This window comes from Sus scrofa, chromosome 6 (assembly GCF_054392235.1).
Source record: "Sus scrofa isolate SSC_HxYL_T2T_F1_AM1 chromosome 6, Sscrofa_HxYL_maternal_Yorkshire_Landrace_v2.0, whole genome shotgun sequence".
Lineage (NCBI taxonomy): Eukaryota > Metazoa > Chordata > Mammalia > Artiodactyla > Suidae > Sus > Sus scrofa.
In genome coordinates, this window is record NC_139388.1 from 57,736,924 (window position 1) to 57,757,235 (window position 20,312).

Below are 20,312 nucleotides of genomic sequence, written 5' to 3' on the forward strand. Positions count from 1 at the left end.
ACGATGTGCCAACATCCTTGGATCCCACCCCCAAATGACTAGTCCATGCCAATCTCGGCTGCTGTGCCAGTAATTGGTTGAAGAATGGGCATGTGGCCCAATCCTGGGTCTGCTTAGGGCAGGAGGCTTCTAAAGGGTCTCTCAATCCTAAGAAGAAGCCCTAGAAAAGATGGTTAGGCCTCTACCTGCTCGCAAGCATCGTGGTAGCATATGACAATGACAGAACTAAAAGATGAAGCAAAGCTGCACCCTTGCTTGGCCTGGTAGAGTCCCTGGAGTCTGCCCTCCTGGGCAGCTTCCTAAGTAAGATATGAGATATTTTAAGAGCTCCCAGGTGGCAGAGCAGGTTAAGGATCTGGTCTTGTCACTGCTTGGCTTGGGTTGCTGCTGTGACATGTGTTGGATCCCTGGCCTGGCAATTTTTGGATGCCGCAGGCACAGCAGAAAAAAAAAAAAAAAAAAAAGGATATTTCAGTACTTGTAGCAGTTTGAGTTGGGATTTCTGTTACCACAACTGGTGAAGGACACTGACTCCTACTTCAGGGGACAAATCCAGGTGGAAATAGCTCAGCACGTCTCAAATTTTATGAACTGATGAATCACCAGTAGGTCTGCGGTGGGGCCCAAGATGGTAGAAGGTTCTCTAATGATGTGGTTGCTGCTGGATTCTGGAACACACTCTGAGTAGCAGCGAGGGAGCTTAATATAAAAGTTCAGCCAGCCCTTCGCATCACTGGGAAATCAAAAGCTTCAAGTGAAGTTGAGTCCAGGGACTCAAATAATACCTGGTTTCTCCCTTGTGCTTCTACCCGTCCAAAGAAGGCTGTCTCCTTTGGCTGAGAAAGTTAGGGTCTTTATTTCTTTTTGTGTTTTTAGGGCCGTACCCACAGCATATGGAGGTTCCCAGGCTAGAGGTCGAAGCGGACCTGAAGCTGCCGGCCTCCACCACAGCCACAGCAACACCAGAGCTGAGCCACATCTCTGATCTACACCACAGCTCCCAGCAATGCTGGATTTTTAACCCACAGAGTGAAGCCAGGGATCGAACCTGCGTCCTCATGGATACTAGTCAGGTTCGGTACCACTGAGCCACAGTGGGAACTCCAAAGATAGCATCTTGTCCTCATCTCATATCCTCAGATCTTGAGCCCCAGAGACCTTTCGACCAGCATCTGAGTATCGAATCTCAAAGAAGAAGTTGATCGGATTCACTCAAGTATCAGCATCAATCAGCTATGGTTACGTTACTGCTGCGTAACAACCACAACGCTTCAGAAGTGTTAATAACAAATATCTTTATTGTCTACGTGTTGCTTAAAGCTTGAGCAGGCCTCAGAAAACTGACTACGTCGAGATCCTGTTAAAACAGAGACACCCCTACCCCCACCCCATGGAGTTTCTGTAGGTTTGAGGCGGAGCCTGAGAATGTGCATGTCTAATCAGTTCCCAAACGAGGCTGACGCTTCTGGCTCAAAGGCCATGACTGGAGACGCACTGCTCTGATAGGCCCGGCTGGACATCTGCCTATTCCTGCAGCATGTCGCCAGGGCAGACGGAAGGTACAGGATCACTGGGGGGGAGGGGGTTAAAGAAAGGATGCAGGAGGCGTCCTGGCAGGCAGACCTAACAGCAGTCCAGTGCAGACCCTTGTCCCAAATGTCCCTACTTGACTCTTGTATCTCTAGATTGTTGGATGTGGATGAAGGAGAATCCTTGGGAGGGAAGCAACTCAGGCCATAATATATCCTGAACACCGGCTACTAAAGGGGGGGTCAGGGCATGAGAAAGGGAAGAGATTGTGGATGGTGACATCAGGGCCTTATTGGTACATGAGGAGATGACTCTTTACTCAGTGGGAAGCCATTCCCAACTTTTCAAGCAGGGGCATGGCCTGATTGGACGTACAAAAAAATCAAACTACCCAGAGCTCCCTTGTGGCTCAGCAGGTTACAAACCTGACTAGTATCTGCGAGGATGCAGGTTCCAACCCTGGCCTCGCTCAGAGGGTTAAGTATTCTGTGACGCTGTGGCTGTGGTGTAGGCCAGCAGGTGCAGCTCTGATTCAACCCCTAGCCTGGGAACTTACCCTCTGCCCCCCAAAAAAGCAAAAAATACATACATACATACATACGTAAAATTACCCCTGACAGCTTTATTGTGACAAATGTTTCAGAGGTGAATTCAGAGGAGGAAGAGATTTATGGTCAGCAAAACAGGACAGAGCAGAAGCTTCTTCACAAAACCACATCCTGAAGGATGCGTTTGACAGAGAAAGAATGAGGAGGCAGTCTTGGCAGAGGGAACCTCGTGTTCCCAAAGATCAGTGACCCTTGGACTGTGCCCCACAATGTCACCTCCTAAAAGCCATTCTTGAACCGTCCGTTTAAAGAGTCATCCCAGAGTTCCCATCGTGGCTCAGCAGAAATGAATCTGAATAACATCCATGAGTACTCGGGTTCGATCCCTGGCCTCGCTCATCGGGTTAAGGATATGGCGTTGCCGTGAGCTGTGGTGTAAGTCAAAGATGGGGCTTGGGTCTGGTGTTTCTGTGGCTGTGATGCAGGCCAGCAGCTGCAGACCTGATTCGACCCCTAGCCTGGGAACCTCCATATGCCCGCAGATGCAGCCTTAAAAAGACAAAAAAAAAAAAAAAGACATAAATAAATAAAGAGTCATCCTATCCCCTTTCTCTGCTTTATTCTCCCCCCCCACACACACACACACCCACTGGCATATGGAGGTTCCTGGGCCAGAGATGGAATTCTAACCCCAGCTGAGACCTATGCCATAGCTGTGGCAACATGGGATCCTTAACCCGCTGTGTCCCAGCCAGAACTCCCTCTCTGCTTTATTCTTCATGACACTTATCACTGCTTGAAATTATGCCACAAATCTCTACCAGTTGAGCATTGCAGTTAAACTCACAGAGAATGAAGCCAAGTGGTCTTGTTTCACATCCCAGCTCCACTACTTTTATGTCCTTTTGTTGCTTAATCTATGTTTGTCAGTTTGGGGATAGTAATAGCACCTCATAGGGTTCTGTGAGGATAGAGGAATTCGTGTGCGTACCAGTGCTCTCACATTATCTGCATCTCTACCTCTCCTAAAGCATCTCAATTACCTATTACACCGTTTTCTCTAGTGATCTGCGATCATCATTGTTATAATGCAGTCTCATAACAGCAAATTTTAAGCTCTATTTTGTTTCCCACTGTAATTCCAGTGCCTAGAAGAGCATCTGGTGCAAAATAAGTACTGAGCAAGAAAGATGAATAAACATGGCAAACAGGCTAGTAAGGTTCATCAGGTTTCCACGTTGCTACAGTGACAGTCGAGCCTGCCCAGCGATTCTCAGCTTCAGTAACCTGGTTTCTATCCGGCCCACCCATTGGCCACATGTGTCTCAGCCAGGAAACTACAACTCCCAGCAGTCTGAGCGCCTCCTGCGAGGTCCGCTAACTGTGAGCACCTGCGCAGTAGAATCCGCTGCCTGGCGTTTCCATCTGAGCGTCTGCCTGCTGCAGGGTGCTCAGTTGGATCCGGGCTGAAAAATGGGGAGGACCCTTTGCTCGCTGAGCACTGTGGGGGCCCCTCATCTCTCCCGGCTCTCTCGGATCTGAAGGGTCTAGGTCCCAGAACAGCCATCTCGCGTGAGGGGGGAGGAGGGGACCACTCCAGTTTCTATGGTGCTGGGCCCCGCTAGGTGCGCGGAATAGCTGCAGGAGGGTTGGAGAGAAATCCTAGATGGGCGTTGCCATGGTAACTCTGCAACGGAAGGGGGCGGGGTGAGATGTTTAAGGGATACCGCGGGAGGAAACAGAGTAACAGCCGAGGCACTGAGGTGCTCTTGGAGGAATGGAGAGTGTGATAGAAGAATCAGGGTGAAATAGGGAGAGTTGGGGAGATTCTAGGCATTGGGTGTTCTGAGGGAGTGGGAGTGTTTGGGTGAATTCATATGTACAAAGAAAGAGAATTGGGTTGTTTGTGCATTGTGTAGTAGGTAGAGGATTCTTATAGGGGCGAGTGGAGGCTTGTAGGGAGCATTGGGGTGTTTGGGGAGAGTGGGAGTTTTAAGGAAGAGCTGGATCTTTTTTTTTTTTTTTTTTTTTTTGTCTTTTTTGTCTTTTTGTTGTTGTTGTTGTTGTTGCTATTTCTTGGGCCGCTCCCGCGGCATATGGAGGTTCCCTGGCTAGGGGTTGAATCGGAGCTGTAGCCACCGGCCTACGCCAGAGCCACAGCAACGCGGGATCTGAGCCGCGTCTGCAACCTACACCACAGCTCACGGCAACGCCGGATCGTTAACCCACTGAGCAAGGGCAGGGACCGAACCCGCAACCTCATGGTTCCTACTCAGATTCGTTAACCACTACGCCACGACGGGAACTCCAAGAGCTGGATCTTTTGAGGTGTAGTGGGAAGTTATCCAAATCAGTAGGAGGTTGTCATATGTGGCTAAAGTAATTAAATGGAATATAATGAAAAATTCAGTTCCTCAGTCACACCCCATTTCAAATCCTCAGTGGCTCTGCTGTATTGGACAGTGGAGATCTAGACTATTTCCATAATCTGGGAAATGTTTGTTGGCCAGCACTAATATACAGGATGAACTGGGATGTTACAGCAAATATGGAGTTTCCCGTTTCCTAACTGTCCGGCCATATCTCTCTTTTTTTTTTTTTTTTTTTTTTTTTTGGTCTTTTTGTCTCTTTTGTTGTTGTTGCTATTTCTTGGGCCGCTCCCACGGCATATGGAGGTTCCCTGGCTAGGGGTTGAATCGGAGCTGTAGCCACCGGCCTACACCAGAGCCACAGCAACGCGGGATCCGAGCCGCGTCTGCAACCTACACCACAGCTCACGGCAACGCCGGATTTTTAACCCACTGAGCAAGGGCAGGGACCGAACCCGCAACCTCATGGTTCCTAGTCGGATTCGTTAACCAGTACGCCACGACGGGAACTCCCCGGCCATATCTCTTATCACTTGCCCTCCTGTTTCACCCACAGCAGGCTTCTCCCCGTTCCGCCCCATCCCCCACCCCCACCCCCCGCACATAGGACCAGTTTGATCTAGTTTTTGCCCCTGCTATTCCCTCTGCCTGGAATGCCCATCCAACTGTTTGTGTTTCAGACTTAAATGTCACCTCCCAGGAATAGATGCCCTTGACATCCCTATTTAAAGTAACCACTATCCCCTTCCCACCACCAGTCGCTATCCCATCCCCCCTTATTCTTTCTTTCAAAAACCGGATCTAAATTACTTGTTCATCATTTATCTTTAAAATTGTCCATCGTCCCCACTAGGGGGCGGCCTTGTGCTGCTTACCACGAAAAATTCCAGAGCCCAGAAGAGCACCCGGCACAGAGGGGATATTCCATAAACTGTTGATGAAATGAATGGAAGAGATTCAGAATTTGAGAGCAGAGATATGACATGGGAGATTGGGAGTTTTAGATAAACAGAGTCACAGGGAAGTTGAGGGGGATAGGAGAGGAACTGATATCAGGAATTGAGGTGATAAAAGAAGATGGGTATCTGGAATCTATGGCACAAATGAACCTATGTACACACACACACACACACACACACACACAAAGCCATGGACATAGGTAGTAGACTTGTGGTTGCCAAGGGGGAGGGGGAGAGGAGAGGGGGGATGGACTGGGAGTTTGGGGTTGGTAGATGCAAGCTATTGCATTTGGAGTGGAGAGGCAATGAGATCCCGCTGCATCGCCCTGGGAAAACTGTATCCAGTCACTTGTGATGGAACATGATGGAGGAGAATGTGAGAAAACGAATGTATGTATATGTGTAGCCACATCACTTTGCTGTACAGCAGAAATTGACAGAACATTGTAAATCAACAATAATAAAATTTTTAAAAAATAAATTTAAAAAATAAAATTAAAAATTAAAGAAAGGATGGAGCACAAGGGTTACATTAGAAAACAAATGAGGGTCTGGTAGAGGAGGACTTGGGATGTTTTAGCAGATTCACTGTTATTTGCTGCATTATTAAACTCCCAGTGCCTCAGTTTTCTTATCTGTAAAATGGGAATATCTATCACATAAGTTTGAGGATTGACTGCGATAACACATGGGATGTTTTCCGAAGACGGCCTGTCATCATCAAAGTTATTACTGATGTTAAAGCCAGAGCTGGGATACACAGGGTCCTGCTTTTTCGTCCCAGTCTGTTCCCACTTGGACTCACTGCACCTGGAAAGAAGCCTGGAGTTGCAAAATGGTTTGAAATCCACTCTGCTGAAGCCAGGCCATCTCAGACTCTCTGGCAACACTGTGTTCTTTGTAGCAACAACTGGCCGGTGATGGGTAGCAGTAAATCTCTACGCATTTGGTCCAGAACTCTCTTTATAGCTTTCCATCTGGCTTTCTTTACCCATCAAAATCCCATGCCTGCCTCCATGCTGATATTTAACTATCCCTGAACTACACTGTGCTAGGTGGGTCTGCTGGGTGGGTCACCTATAGGATCACCCCTATACACCCCAGGAGATAAGGATTGTGTCCGTTTTTTCCAGCTGGGAAAATTAAATCAGAGGGGTTCAGTGACTTATCCGAGGGCACACAGCAGAGAAGAGGGTAGGTCCTCCCTCAACCTCCACCCCCACACTTTTTTATTTTTTGCCAAGCCCGGGGTATGCGAAGTTCCAGGGCCAGGGATCTAACCCACGCCACAGCAAGGACCCAAGCCAGATCCTTAACCCGCTGTGCCACCACGGGAACCGTCCACCCCTGCACTTTCAAGAGCTTTCGTTTTAGCAGAAAGAGCGCCGGGATGGAGTCATACACAGCAGGCTCCCAATACGTGGTCATGCACTTGAGGCTCTTTCTCATTGAGCCTCGCTTTCTCCATGTGGAAAATAGGGATAATAGTAACTCAGACCGTTTTAAGAACTAAAAATCACATGCTTATACTATCTAGCACATGCTAAGCATATCGGTAATTGCTTGTCATTATATATCAGCCCTTTCCATTTCTTTTTGAGAGGCGGACGCTGTGGGTTGGCGTTTGAGGTGAATTTGGTGATGCTCCAAATTTCCATAGGGAGGGAAAACTCGCCGGGTCAACCTGATAAAAACCAGCCACGGTACCAGACAGGCATTACGCATGCGCATTCGGAAGAGCCAGAGGCACTGGGCCCAGAATCCTACCGTGGATGGAGACTCCCGTGAACCGGCAGAATACCTGGACCGAAAGGTGAGGCAGCGGAGTTTGGAGAGATACAGGTCGAATCTGAAAGGCACCAGGGAAGCCAGAGGTCTGGTCAGTCCCTAGTTGAAAGGACTCCCTTCATGGCTCACCTCACCTTCCACCCCCCGCTCTGGTAATGGTCTCGCCCGATTCCCGTTCTCTTCTACCACTCCAGGACGTACCAAGTTTCCAGAAGAGGGATGGGGGGCAGTGGGCCTGGGGGCGGAAAGGACCATTCGGCGAGCGAGACCATTGACACGGAGGTCAGGAGAAAATGGGGGGAAGGGCGAAAGGGGGCCCACACGGTTGGAAGAGGAGCGGAGAGGCCTTCGGGAGACCCTTGTTGGAAGGGCGCGGGGCCTGGAAGACCTTTATCGGGAAAAGAAGGCGGGGCCTCTGGATGGGCGGGTTCATTGGTGGGGAGGTAGGAGGTTGGGGTGGGCGAGTTCATTGCGTGTCCGACTGAGGGGGACGGAGTTGGTTGGGAGAGACCATTGTTAGTCTGGGGAGATTTGGGCAGTTCTTGAGGAGCAACCTCTTCATGTATGAATGGGGAGGGTCCGGGTGAGTGTGTGCGCGGGTAACAGGTTTGAATTGTGCCTTGAAGCAGGAGCTGGACTGTGACAGAGGCTCTGAGATCCGGGCGAACAACAGGTGCAAACGCCCCACAGTGGAAGAGTTAAGGATCTATTTGCAGAAGAGGGGGCTGCGCCGGAATGTAAGGTCCGCGGGCAAATATATCAAAAATGATGCTGGAGAGTATGTAGGGAGCCTGGACTGCTAGGCTGAGGGGCCTGACGCTGTCTCATGGTGCTGGGGAGCCATGGGAGGATCGTGAGCAGGCGAGGGACAAGGTCATCTGGCCGTAGAAAGACCTGTTTGGGGTCGTGTGGGTAACAGACTGGAGAGGGGAGACTGGAGGCAGGGAGGCCCGGGAGGAGGCTGGGCAAGGACACGCATGACCTGGATTCAAGGCTGTGGGGATGGAGAGTATAGTGCGACTGTCACCCCCCCACACACACACGCACCCCTTCCCAGGAGAGTCTTGGAGAGAGATGGCCTCCCTGGGCCTCTAGGGCAGATAAGACCCCTCTCCCAACACCAGCAGCATGGAAAAAGCCCTCCCTGTCGCCTCAGACCCCTTCTCTCTTCTTCAGCCCCCTTTGCCTCCTCACCACCGGGAGCTGACTGACAGCAGCCTCACCTCACCCTCTCTTTGGCATCTGGAGCCCAAGGACTGAGTCAGGGACAGACCTCACCTCATGAAGGCAGGAGACGGAGAAGCGGGTCCTGGAGACCCCCCAGACTGTCTGGGGTTCGATCCAGGTCAGCTGAGGATACACCCTGAAGAGCCTGAGGTCCCAGAAGAAGAGGTGAGCTCCCTGATCCCCACCTCACCCCAGTAGGAGCAGAGATTCAGGCAGCTGTGAGTGAGTGTGAGTCCCAGATCTATCACTTCCTGGCTTTGTGACTTGGCCCATGGACACACTGCTGTGTATTCACTTAAATTTTGGTGAACTCCGAATAAAGATCAGTACCCGCGTTAACAGAGTTGTTCCAGAATGAATTAGTTATTTAGTTATTTATTTACTTATTTAATGTTTATTTTGCTTTTTAGGGCCACACCCGCGGCATATGGAGGTCCCCAGGCTAGGGATCTAATCGGAGCTGTAGCCGCTGGCCTACGCCAGAGCCACAGCAACGCGGAATCTGAGCTGCGTCCGCGACCTACACCACAGCTCACAGAAACGCCGGATCCTTAACCCACTGAGCAAGACCAGGGATCGGACCTGCAACCTCATGGTTCCTAGTCAGATTCGTTAACCACTGAGCCACGACGGGAACTCCAGTTCAGGGACTTAATACACATGAATTGCTCAGAACAGTGCCCACATCCCCTGAGGATCCAATAACTAATGTTATTTCTGACCCTGTCACTGAATTCGCAGGGGACCGTGGACTGGTGAGGGCTGCTTTAGAGCCAGACTTCCCAGATTCAAATCTTGCCTCTTCTGCTTCCAAGCTCTGTGACCTCAGGCCAGTGACTCACCATCTCTGAGCTTCAGTTTATTGTGAGCACTTGGTCTGGTGCCTAATATCCAGCAAGTGTTGAATAAATGCCAAAGAAAAGGTTTTTATTACCAGCGTCCCCTCTGTGTTTGGAGTCTGGGCTGCCAATGGCAAGTCCTGGTTTCCTATGGCTGCCGAAACCAAGGACCACAGACTGGGTGACTTAAAACTACACCCATTTCTTCATTTACAGTTGGTAGTTCAGAAGTTCAAAATCAGTTTCACAAGGTGGAAATCAAGGTGTCAGCGAGGCTGTGCTGCCTCGGACGCCTGAGAAGTCATTTCCTTGCCTTTTCCAGCTTCCAGAGCTTCCTTACATTCCTCGGCTCCTGACCCTTCCTCTGTCTTCACAGCCAGCAGCTTTTAGTTCTGGGGTCACCTAGCCATCTTCTTCAGCATCAGATATCCCTCCGCTTCCCTCTTATAAGGACACTTATGGTTACATTTAGAGTCACGCAGAAAAGCGCCTCATCTCAAGATCCTTCATTCAATCATATCTACAAAGTCTCCATTACCCTTTGTTTGTTTGTTTGTGTTTGTTTTTCTACATTTGTGGCATGCGGACGTTCCTGGGCCAGGGTTGGAACTCGAGTCACAGCAGTGACAACATCAAGTCCTTAACTGCTATGCTACCAGGGAACTCCTCTATTACCATTTAAGGCAACAAGCCCAAGTTCTAGAGATTTAGGACTTGGATATATTTAGAGGCCATTCTTCAGCCTACCATATGACATAAAACAACAACAACAACTCAAACTTGTTTGAGCAGCAGAAGGTAATGTATTGCCTGACCTAACCAGAATGGAGGAAAGGATGCTTCAGGTGTAGCTAGATCTAGGTGCTCATCAGGAAGCCATCTCTTTCTTCTTTGGGGGTTGTTTTCTTCTATGGATATTTCATTGCCAGGCTGACTCTTCTCACAGGGTGCAAAAGAGGAACACAGACAGCTCCAGGCTCACATCCAAAGATAAGTACTCTGGAGAAAAATAAAGCCAGGAAGCGGGTAGGAAAAGTCAGAGGGATAGCATGAGTTTCCATTTTAAATAGGGTGGTAAGGCAAGAGCTGAAGGAGAAGTGACGTTTGACCAAAGACCTGACAAAGGTGAGGGAGGAACCCCACAGCTTTTGAGAGGAAGAGGGCTCTAGGCAACCACTCTGCTAGGGAACCTTGAGGATGCCTTAGGAGTGGCCAGAGCCTGGTGAGCCAGGGGTGAGGGTGAGCGATGAGGTCAAAGAAGAAAGGCAGGCGTGTCACGAAGGACTTCCTGGGTCAGAGTGAGGACTTGGGCTTTTCTCTGAGTTAGAGGGGAGCCAGGTAGGGCTCTGAGCTGAGAAGGGACTTCAGCCGACTTAGGTGTTAATAGGTGCCTTGTGGCTGCTATGTGGGGAGCAGACCTTGGGCGTCGAGGCAGAGAACTCAGGAGACCATGGCGGTAGCCCGAGAGATGATTTTGGCTTCCAGGAGGGTGCTGGCCTTGGGGATGGAAAGAAGTGGTCGGATTCTGGATGTATTTTCAAGTCAGTGGACTTGATGAGAGATTAGATGAAGATCTGTGAGAAAGGCGTGTCAGGTTTTTGCCCCGAGCACTTGGAAGAAAAGGAGGAGCTCCCTTTTGCTGACAGGAAGGCGCCAGGAGGGGCAGGGGTGGGGTGGGGAAGCAGGATTTCAATCTTAACCCTCTTGATCCGCATCACCGCTCCAGGAGGTCGGTCCCGTTATTTGCCCATTTTGTAAGTGTGGCGGCTGCAGCCCCAAGCTCACAGTCACGCCTGGGCAGGGGTGGGATGGGGGGATTACCCGAGCCCCTTCTTCACCTCTTCCAGGCTCCCGGAGGAGCCGAGGATGCGGCTCCGGTCCTGGTGCAGCTCATCGATGAGCACGGGGCGTACTCGACAGCGCGGCTGGTTCCGGACGCGGCAGCGGCGGCGGAGCGCTCCTCGAAGAGGGCGCCAGGCTCCCTCCGCGACAGCTCTGAGAGCCGGGAGGGGCTGCTCAGGAGGTTCAGCTGCGGGGCCTGCGGGAAAGCCTTCAAGCGCGCTTGGGAACTGCTGAGCCACGAGGTGGTGCACACTGCGGCGCGGCCCTTCCGCTGCGGCCTGTGTGCGGCCGCCTTCAAACGCCACTCGGACTGCAAGAGCCACCGCCTGGTGCATAGCGACGAGCGCCCTCACCGCTGCGACGCCTGCGGCAAGCGTTTCAAGCGAGCCAGCAACCTGCAGGTGCGGGGCCGAGGGGAGGCGGGGCCCGCGGGAAATGGGCGGGGCTGGGCGGGGCACGGGGAGGTGGGCAGGGTCTGGAGAGAGGGGTGGGGCCTGCGGGAAAAGGGGCAGGGCGGTGGAGGAGAGATGGGCGGGGCCTGAAGGAAAGGGGCAGGGCTTGTAGGAGGGGGTGGGGCCTGCGGGGGAAGGGCGGTGGACCTGCTGTAGGTCCTGCTTTGAACGGAGGGGTGGCCCTTTCTGCGACCAGGGTGAGCGGGGCCTTTGGACTGGAGGTACCTGGGGTGGATGGGGAGAGGCAGAGCCCACTGCAGAGGGAGATGTGGCTGGGATGGAAGGGAATGGGGGCAGGATGGCAGAGGTGGGGTTGAGTTAAACGAATGTGGAGATGAGCTAGAAGGTAGACCAAGCCCAGGAAAGACGAGAGAGAGGCCTAGAGAAAGGAGACCTACCACTGAGGGAGGTGGTCGCTGGGTGGCCATGAGTTGATGGGAAATAGGGAAAGATTTTTGAGGAGGGTAAGAAGGAGATAGGGGTTAGATTTGGAGAACGTACTGGAAAGATAGGCTTCCGTGGCTGGGGAGGGAAAGGGAGGGCAAGGGGAGAGGGTCAAGGGCCATGATGGGAGGAAAGAGAAGCCAGGAGTTAGAGCGGAGGCAGCCCCCACTCTCAGGGCCCTACCCTGGATCCCTCACGTGACGGGTGCCCCTCTCCTGCTGCCCCTCCTTGTGTAGCCAAAGGGACAAGAGACCTTGAAATTCCAAGAAGCCACAGGTCTACTTCCAGGGCTCTCTCTGAATCCACCATCCCAGGGGCCTACTTTGCCCTGCCAGCAGCGTGTGTGCACTAGGCTGGAAGGGTGGCAGGGAGGCTTAGGGATGTGGGTCGGGCTGTCCTTCTGTGGGTGCCATATCCCCAGAGGCCTGAGAAGCTCCAGGAGGCTCTCCTGGGCCCCCAAGTTCTAGTGTATGGAACTCTAAGAATTCCAAAAATTATGACTTTGAACATGGCCTTCCAGGTCATGGTGAAGGTCCATTTGTCCAGGTCGGAGGAAGCACCTATTTCATTTTATTATTATTTGAAATGTATTTTACTTAATGGTTTGATTTGTAATTTTTTTTTTCTTTTTTAGGGTTGCGCTCCCGGCATATGGAAGTTCCCAGCCTGGGGGTCAAATCGGAGCTGCAGCTGCCCCCATGCCACAACCACAGTAATTCTAGAACCGAGCCACATCTGCAACCTACACCACAGCTCATGGCAAGGCCAGATCCTTAAACTCACTGAGCAGGGCCAGGGATCAAACCTGCATCCTCGTGAATACTAGTCAGATCCATTACCACTGAACCACATCGGGGACTTCTGATTTGTAATTTTGAAAATGTTTGGGATTTCCTGTTGTGGCTCAGTGCGTTAAGAACCCAACTGGTATCCATGAGGACTCGGACTGGATCCCTAGCCCTCTTCAGTGGGTTAAGGATACCGCTTGGTGGTGAGCTGTGGTGTAGGTCGCAGATACGGCTTGGATCTGGCCTTTGCCGTGGCTGAGGTGTAGGCCGGCAGCTGCAGCTCTGATTGGACCCCTAGCCTGGGACTTTCCATGTGCTCAGATGCGGCCCTAAAAAAAAAAAAAAAAAAAAAAAGTTTAGATGGTTGGTCTAAGTTCATTTGGTCTCTCTCCCGGACACCGGAGACCAGAGACCGGAGACCGGCAAGTACTAGGGGTGCGTCTACCTGGAGAGGCGTGTCCTGCAGACAGGAGCCCCCGCCCTCACTCCCCGTGCTGTCCCCATCCCCAGGAGCACCGCCGCATCCACACCGGGGAGCGCCCGTTCTCCTGCGCATCCTGCCCAAAGCGCTTCAAGACCCCCTACGAGCTACATCGTCATGAGCCTCTGCACGCTCCTTCGCGGCCCTTCCCCTGCCCGGACTGCGGCAAGGCCTTCGCAGCTGGGCCCGCCCTGCTTCTGCACCGGCGGCAGCACTGCGAGGACAAGCCCCACGCGTGCGGGGTGTGCGGCAAGCGCTTCACCTACGGCCACAGCCTGCGGGTGCATGAGCGCGTGCACACGGGCGATCGGCCCTTCGTCTGCCCGCTGTGCGCCAAGGCCTTCAAGCAGTCCAATGCGCTGGCCTCTCACCACCGCGTGCACTCGGGCGAGCGGCCCTACCGCTGTGCCACGTGCGGCAAGGCTTTCAAACAGTCGTCCTACCTGTCTATCCACCGGCGCATGCACACGGGTGAGCGGCCCTACCCCTGCGACACCTGCGGCAAAGCCTTCGCCAGGCCCTCGCTGCTCCTGCAGCATCGCCGCGTGCACAGCGCCACACGCCCCCACGCCTGCCGCTTCTGCCCTAAGCTCTTCAAGGACCTGAACTACTGCGCGGTCCACGAGAAGGTGCACACGCGGGACACGCCCTACAAGTGCGGCATCTGCGGCAAGGGCTTCGCGCATCCCAGCAACCTGCAGCAGCATCAGAGGGTGCATGGGGATGGGTGAGGGCTGGGTGCTGGGTAGCGGGGAGCCAAGGAGGGCTCCATGTCCCCAAAGCCGTTATACAAGCAGTAACCATGTCCAGGAGAGGCCCTCTTTAGGACAGTGCAGTCCAATAGCACTTTCTGCAGCGAGAGAAATATTTGGGGGAGTTCCCTGGCGGCTCAGCAGGTTAAGGATCCAGTGTTGCCACCATTCCGGCTTGGCACCTATGTGCCGTGACAGAGGTTTGACCCCGGTCCCAGGGAACTTCCACATGCTTTGGGGTTGCCAAAGAAAGGAAAGTTTGGCATCAGTGCCCTCCAATATCTTAGCAACCAGCCATGTGGTCTTTTGAGCGTTTGAATTGTGGCTAGTACCCCTGTGGAAGAGTTGTGTTTGGTTTTTTGTTTTGTTTTTTGTAACTTTTTGGTTTGAAATAGACTCACAAGAAGTTGCAAATATCACACAGACTTTCCCATGTGCCTTCACACGGCTTCCCCCGTGGAGCCCATCTTAGATAACCATAGGACATTATCCAAAACCAGGCAATCCTGGAGTTCCCTTGATGGCTCAGCAGTTAACAAACCCGACTAGGATCCATGAGGATGCAGGTTCAATCCCTGGCCTTGCTCAGTGGCTTCAGGATCGGGTGTTGCCATGAACTGTGGCGTAGGTTGCCGATGCAGCTCAGATCCCACGTTACTGTGGCTGTGGCCTAGGCGGGCAGCTGCAGCTCCAATTTGACCCCTAGCCTGGGAACTTCCATAGGCCGTGTGCGTGGCCCTAAAAAGCAAAATACATACATACATACATAACCAGGCAGTCCATTCTGGAACGACTCTGTTAACGTGGGTACCGATCTTTATTCGGCGTTCACCAAAATTTAAGTGAATAGTCAAACTCGCCAAATTTGAACCAACTGCACTTTCAAGAGCCACAGGTGGCCAGTTGCTGCCCTCTTGGCCCACAGGTCAAAGGCATGGAGGCGTGCCACACACCACGGTCCCGGTAAGCTGCTTCGTGTTCTTGATATTCTCAAGAAGGGCTTTGCAGAGGGGCTTTCACAAAACATTTCTCTTTTTCTTTTTTCCTGCAAAGTCAAGAGGAACACGTATAATGGAGTTCCTGTCGTGGCTCAGTGGTTAACGCATCTGACTAGGAACCATGAGGTTGCGGGTTTGATCCCTGGCCTCACTCAGTGGGTTAAGGATCCGGTGTTGCCGTGAGCTGTGGTGTAGGTTGCAGATGCGGCTCGGATCCCGCGTTGCTGTGGCTCTGGCGTAGGCTGGCAGCTACAGCTCGGATTCGACCCCTAGCCTGGGAACCTCCATATGCCACGGGAGTGGCCCAAGAAATGGCAAAAATATCAAAAATAAGGGGAGGGGACATGTATAAATCTCACCCAGAGCAGAAAGTGCACATACCCAACCCAGTACACGGGTTATGTGGTGTAAACTCAGAGCTGCTACCGCGAATGACCCATTAGGTGGCCCTGTAGCTGTTACTAATTTACTCTGCGAATGAGGGCCTCTGGTCATGAGAACGTCCCCGTGGTGGCTTGTGGCCTGAGAAACCTCTGGGTCACGCCCCAAGTGCTGGTCCAAGCTGTGGGTGCTTGAATGTGAGCCCGGCATGCACCTCTCTGTCTGCAAAGCCAATGTCTTCCTTCTGGTCAGTTCTCCTCTGGTTGGGAGAGGGGGCATGTGCTGCCCTCCTCTGTTTGTGCCCTTTGGGAGGCCATGCAAGGACCAGGAGACCAGCCCCGTCTGCTGGGGGGTCTCCAACCTGCCGCAGTGAGGTTAGTGGGATTTTGCGTTGGGTTATTTTCCCGCTCAGCTCTGAGTCTGGATATTCACTTCTGGGAAAACAGCCCCCCCCCCCATTTACAGACGAGCCGACTGAGGCTTATGGAGATGGGAACCCCCACAGGTATTTTGAAACGGGTATGGTTGAGGCAGAAATGAAATCGGATCTTCGGAAACCAGCCTTGTGATGTCATGCTGATAAGTAGAGATCCTTCCTTTGAGCCTCCAGAAGGTCCTCGACCACGTGGAAACCATCCACCCTAGAGCCATCCAGGTCCAGTGAGGACAGAGGTGCTGGGGGTCACGGGGATTGAGGGTGGGCTGCATGGGCTCTTGCATTTAGGGACGAAAGAAGGCGAAGGAAGAGAATGAGAGGTTGATTCAATCACAGCCAAAATAATCTTAGCACAGGAAGATTTTAACACTTCACCCTTTCTGTATCTTGCTTTTAAGTCTCTAAGTGTATTTCTTGTTTGGTAACAATATGAATTCATTTCTTATAGTTGGAAAACGATACCTAGAAAACAATAAAGATAATTTCACAGATAACCTAAGGCAGTCACCATCTGGTATTTGGAATCTCCTTTATCTCACCAGAAAAAAAAAAAAAAAAAAAGATAACCCATCACCAAATATGGGCACTCACTGCATCTCATTCAATTTTTATATACACTGAATGCTGGCATGTTGAATATATTTAACATGTATTGAATATTTGGCCGTACCTACAGCATAGGGAAGTTTCTGGGCCAGGGACTGAATCCAAGCCACAGCTGTACCCTACACCACAGCTGCAGCAATGCCAGATCCTTTAAGCCACCGCCAGAGCTGGGGATGGAACCCACACCTCCACAGCGACCTGAGCTGCCAGAGTCTGATTCTTAACCCACTGTATCACAGCGGGAACCCCTGCATGTATATGATTAATCTGGGTCTCTGAAGATTCCGACCATTGAAGACAATTGCCTCCAGTAGTATCATGTCTAATACCTGTCACTCTATTTGAAGCCTCACTTTTTCACAACTTGATCCAGGAAGGCTTATACAACTACTCTCCAAGAACATTTAAGGCATTCACAACCATTCACAATGGTGGAGTTTTTTCCTTCTTTTTTTGGCCACACCAGTTCCCAGGTTAGGAGTTGAATCTGAGCCGCAGCTGCGACCTACACCACAACCACAGCAATGCTGGATCCTTAACCCATTTTGCAACACAGGAACTTCTAGGGATGGTGTTTTTTCATATGCTATGCCTTAAATATTTTACCTCCTTGTGTAATTTCTAGCATAATATAAGTACCTTTGCTGGAATCGAGCGTAGGAATGGGACATCACTTCCAAAAAAATCAGAATATACATTCTTTCCAAGAGCACATCCAACATTCTCAAGGATTGACCACATACTGGGGCACAAAAATAACTTCAACAACTTTAAGAGTGCAGAAATTCTTTCTGTATCTTCTCTGACCCTAATGGCATGAAACAAGAAATCAACCACAGGAGAAGAAATGAGAAAAAACTGACTACATGGAATAAACAACATGCTACTAAAAAACCAATGGTCAACGAGGAAATCAAAATGGAAATGAAATATACCTTTAGATAAATGATAATGAAAACAAACCATTCAAAATCAGTGGGATGCTGTAAAAGCAGTGCTTAGAGGGAAGTTCATAGCATTACAGGCCTTCCTCAAAAAAGAAGAAAAATCTCAAATTGACATCATACCAGCTAAAAGATTTAGAAAAAGAACAAACAAAACCTAAACTCAGCAGAAGGAAGGAAATCTAAGGATCAAAGAGGAAATCAATAGACTAGAGATTCAAAAAACAATAGAAAAAAAATCAGTAAAACCAAGAGCTGGTTCTTTGAAAGGGTAAACAAAATTGACAAACCTCTGGCCAGACTCACTAAGAAGAGGAGAGAAAGAACTCAAACGAAGTAAGAAATGAAAAGGGATAAATCTCAACGGATACTACACAAATACAAAAGAAAAAAAAAAAAACCCATAAGAGAATACTACAAACAATTATATGTGAACAAATTTGACAACCTAGAAGAAGTGGACAACTTTCTAGAGACACAGAGCCACCAAAACGGAATCAAGAGGAACTAGATGAATTGGACAGACCGATCACTGGAAATGAAATTGAATATGTAATAAAAACACTCCCTGCAAACCAAAGTCCAGGACCAGATGGCTTCACAAGTAAATTCTACCAAACCTACAAAGAAGAATTTATACCCATCCCTCTTAAACTTTTCCAAAAGGTTAAAGAAGAAGGAACACTCCCAAAGACATTCTATGAAGCCGACATCACCACAAACATTTTCTATAAACTCCTTAATAATTATATTTTGCTTTTGCTGTTCACGAATGTATGCCCAGCCCTTAAACGGTGCCTGAAACATGTGAGGCATGCCATGTGTATGCTGCATAGATACATGACTGCCATAGAGGAGTGTAATTTGATAGAAATAGAATTCAAATGTAATGTAAACGTTTCTAGTAGCCACATTTTTTTTTTTTTTTTTTTTTTTTTTTTTTTGCTTTTTAGGGCTGCACCCATGGCATATGGAAGTTCCCAGGCTAGGGGTTGAATTGGAGCTGCAGCTGCTGACCTACACCACAGCTCACAGCAATGCCGGATCCTTAACCCACTGAGCTGGGCCAGGGATTGAACCCACATCCTCATGGATACTAGTTGGATTCGTTTCTGCTGAGCCATGACCGGAACTCTCTAGCAGCCACATTTTTAAAAGAGCAAAAGAAAGCAGATAAATTTAGTTGTCATCATCCATGTGTAATATATTTCATTTACCCACAAATATTGTACTCAAACAAGCAATCAAAATGAAAGTTATTAATTTCATATTTATGTACTCCTTTTCATGGTAAGACTTCAAATCTGGGTGTATTTTTAATAGATAGCTCATCTCACTTCATCCTAGTCCTATTTCAATGTTCAAGATCCACATGGCGTTTGTTTTTTTTTCTTTCCTTCTACAAATCATTATAAAGACTCCTCTTTGCCACAAGGACCTGTGGGTGTGAGGTCACCTATTGGATGTTTTTCTTCAAGGAAAAAAAAATCCTTCTTATCTTCGAAAGGGAAGATGTTAACCTGGAAGTAATCTTACTACTTTGCATCAGCACGAAAGGGCAGGTGGTTGAGTAGCAGGGTGAAATTATCCCAGGAATTCTCTCCAATCTTGGATTTTTCTCAGGTTTGTGAAACAAATAGAAGGTCATGAGGTTGTTTAAAAAAGAAAAGACGACAAAGCAACTTGCCAACCAAAGGATAGTATGGGTGGCTTTGATTTCAGGAGATGGCTGGGACCAGAGGCTGGGGCTGTGAACATGCCAGGCTCTCTGGTGATGCAAGCAGAGGAGATTCACCACGTAGAGCCTGGACCACACCATGAAGCCCACAGAAAGGAGATTTCGAATTATTATGACATTCACACATGCCCTTGAGCGGTTGTGTACCAACTGCTTCGTTGGGCAGTGGAGTGAAGACTATCCAGACCCAACAGCTGTGAAATTGGGATTCGCTTCTACCATGTTGATGATGTGGATGTAGATGAGCAGGTCGATGCCCCAGAAGAAGAAGGAGGAGGGGTAGATGCACCCAGAGTTTATCGATTTCAGCCACGCCCACTTAGAATTCCCAGGACTGATGGTGACGGCTTGGAAGGCGCTCAGGAGGGCGGTGGTACAGATGGAAAGTCCCCGGGTTACTCTGTGCATGAACGAAGTTACCTCACACCCAACCTCATCCAGAAAACGGCTTACTCCAAAGGATGACACGCTATCTGGTATCAACTTGAACATGCAGACGAGGCATTGACCAAAGTCGGGTCAAATCATATAGACTTTTTCAAGGGATTTTGATTTAAGAAGACAGACATATGGAACATGAAGAGCAATGAGTTTCCCATGAACCCAACACAAATTTGAAATATGAAGAAAAGCCCTCAAACTACATCACTTGGAAACATTTTTGCATTGATGTCTTACATGCTGTAATTAGATCAAATGAAACAAAATCGATTATGCCGTGAAGTTTGAAATAATGGAGCTTGAGGAAGGCTGTAAGGACTCAGAGGTCAGTGTGAGGTTAAGATGTAAGCATGTTAAACGCTTCTGGATGACAGGCCAAGGTGTGTCGCTTCCAGATCCTGGTCCGGGGGAATTCTTGAGAACCTTAGATATAGAATTAGGTTTATAAGGAAAATAGAGTTCCAATTGCTCATTGAAACAGAGGGAAAAAAGAAAATGGTAGCAGTAGACAGAAATAGCCATCGATTCTAAAAAGATGATTGGAATTGATACAAGTAAAGGCCAAAATTAAAAGATTACAGGAGTTCCCGTAGTGGCTTAGTGGTAATGAACCCGACTAGTGTCCATGAGGACGTGAGTTCGATCCCTGGACTCGCTCAGTGGGTTAAGGATGCGGTGTTGCCGTGAGCTCTGCTGTAGGTCGCAGAAATGGCTTGGATACTTTGTGGCTGTGACTGTGGGGTAGGCTG

General features: G+C 49.9%; 2 protein-coding genes, 1 long non-coding RNA gene and 1 pseudogene across 14 annotated transcripts in view; 1 reads left to right on the forward strand and 3 right to left on the reverse strand.

The window, feature by feature from the left end:
- LIG1 (DNA ligase 1) overlaps positions 1-7,580 on the reverse strand; it is a 66,084-nt gene extending 58,504 nt beyond the window's left edge. For both annotated transcript variants that reach the window (XM_084961387.1, XM_084961385.1), the window contains exons 1-2: positions 7,396-7,580; positions 7,174-7,255 (exon numbers count right to left, since the gene is read on the reverse strand). The gene's annotated coding sequence lies outside the window, so the exon portion shown is untranslated. The remainder of the gene's footprint in view (positions 1-7,173; positions 7,256-7,395) is intronic.
- LOC102165847 (uncharacterized) lies at positions 7,123-16,328 on the forward strand. 11 transcript variants are annotated; one of them, XM_084961632.1, is made up of 6 exons: positions 7,123-7,219; positions 7,389-7,476; positions 7,824-7,936; positions 8,371-8,586; positions 11,108-11,503; positions 13,297-16,328. In XM_084961632.1, the coding sequence occupies exons 4-6, from the start codon at positions 8,476-8,478 to the stop codon at positions 13,996-13,998; spliced, it is 1,209 nt and encodes a 402-aa protein (XP_084817758.1). In that variant the 5' UTR covers positions 7,123-7,219; positions 7,389-7,476; positions 7,824-7,936; positions 8,371-8,475; the 3' UTR covers positions 13,999-16,328. The 11 variants fall into 11 exon arrangements, with proteins under 11 accessions (XP_084817758.1, XP_084817753.1, XP_084817756.1 ...); XM_084961627.1 differs by having other exon boundaries at positions 7,824-7,931; XM_084961630.1 differs by lacking the exon at positions 7,389-7,476 and having other exon boundaries at positions 7,123-7,346; positions 7,821-7,936.
- Positions 8,781-11,227, reverse strand: LOC146402406 (uncharacterized). Its single transcript, XR_014806624.1, has 2 exons — positions 11,099-11,227; positions 8,781-10,259 (listed from the first exon to the last, which is right to left on the reverse strand). It is a non-coding gene; the product is annotated as an uncharacterized LOC146402406 (long non-coding RNA).
- A 2,512-nt stretch (positions 16,329-18,840) lies between the features above and the next one.
- LOC102166857 (vomeronasal type-1 receptor 41-like) lies at positions 18,841-19,781 on the reverse strand (annotated as a pseudogene).
- Positions 19,782-20,312: the final 531 nt, after the last annotated feature.

Excerpts from the sequence above, each read along its gene's own strand:
- LOC102165847 (XM_084961630.1), top strand. The coding sequence starts at position 8,476 with ATGAAGGCAGGAGACGGAGAAGCGGGTCCTGGAGACCCCCCAGACTGT. Across the intron at positions 8,587-11,107 it reads CTGAGGTCCCAGAAGAAGAG|GCTCCCGGAGGAGCCGAGGA; the intron begins GTGAGCTCCCTG and ends CACCTCTTCCAG. Across the intron at positions 11,504-13,296 it reads AGCGAGCCAGCAACCTGCAG|GAGCACCGCCGCATCCACAC; the intron begins GTGCGGGGCCGA and ends CCCCATCCCCAG.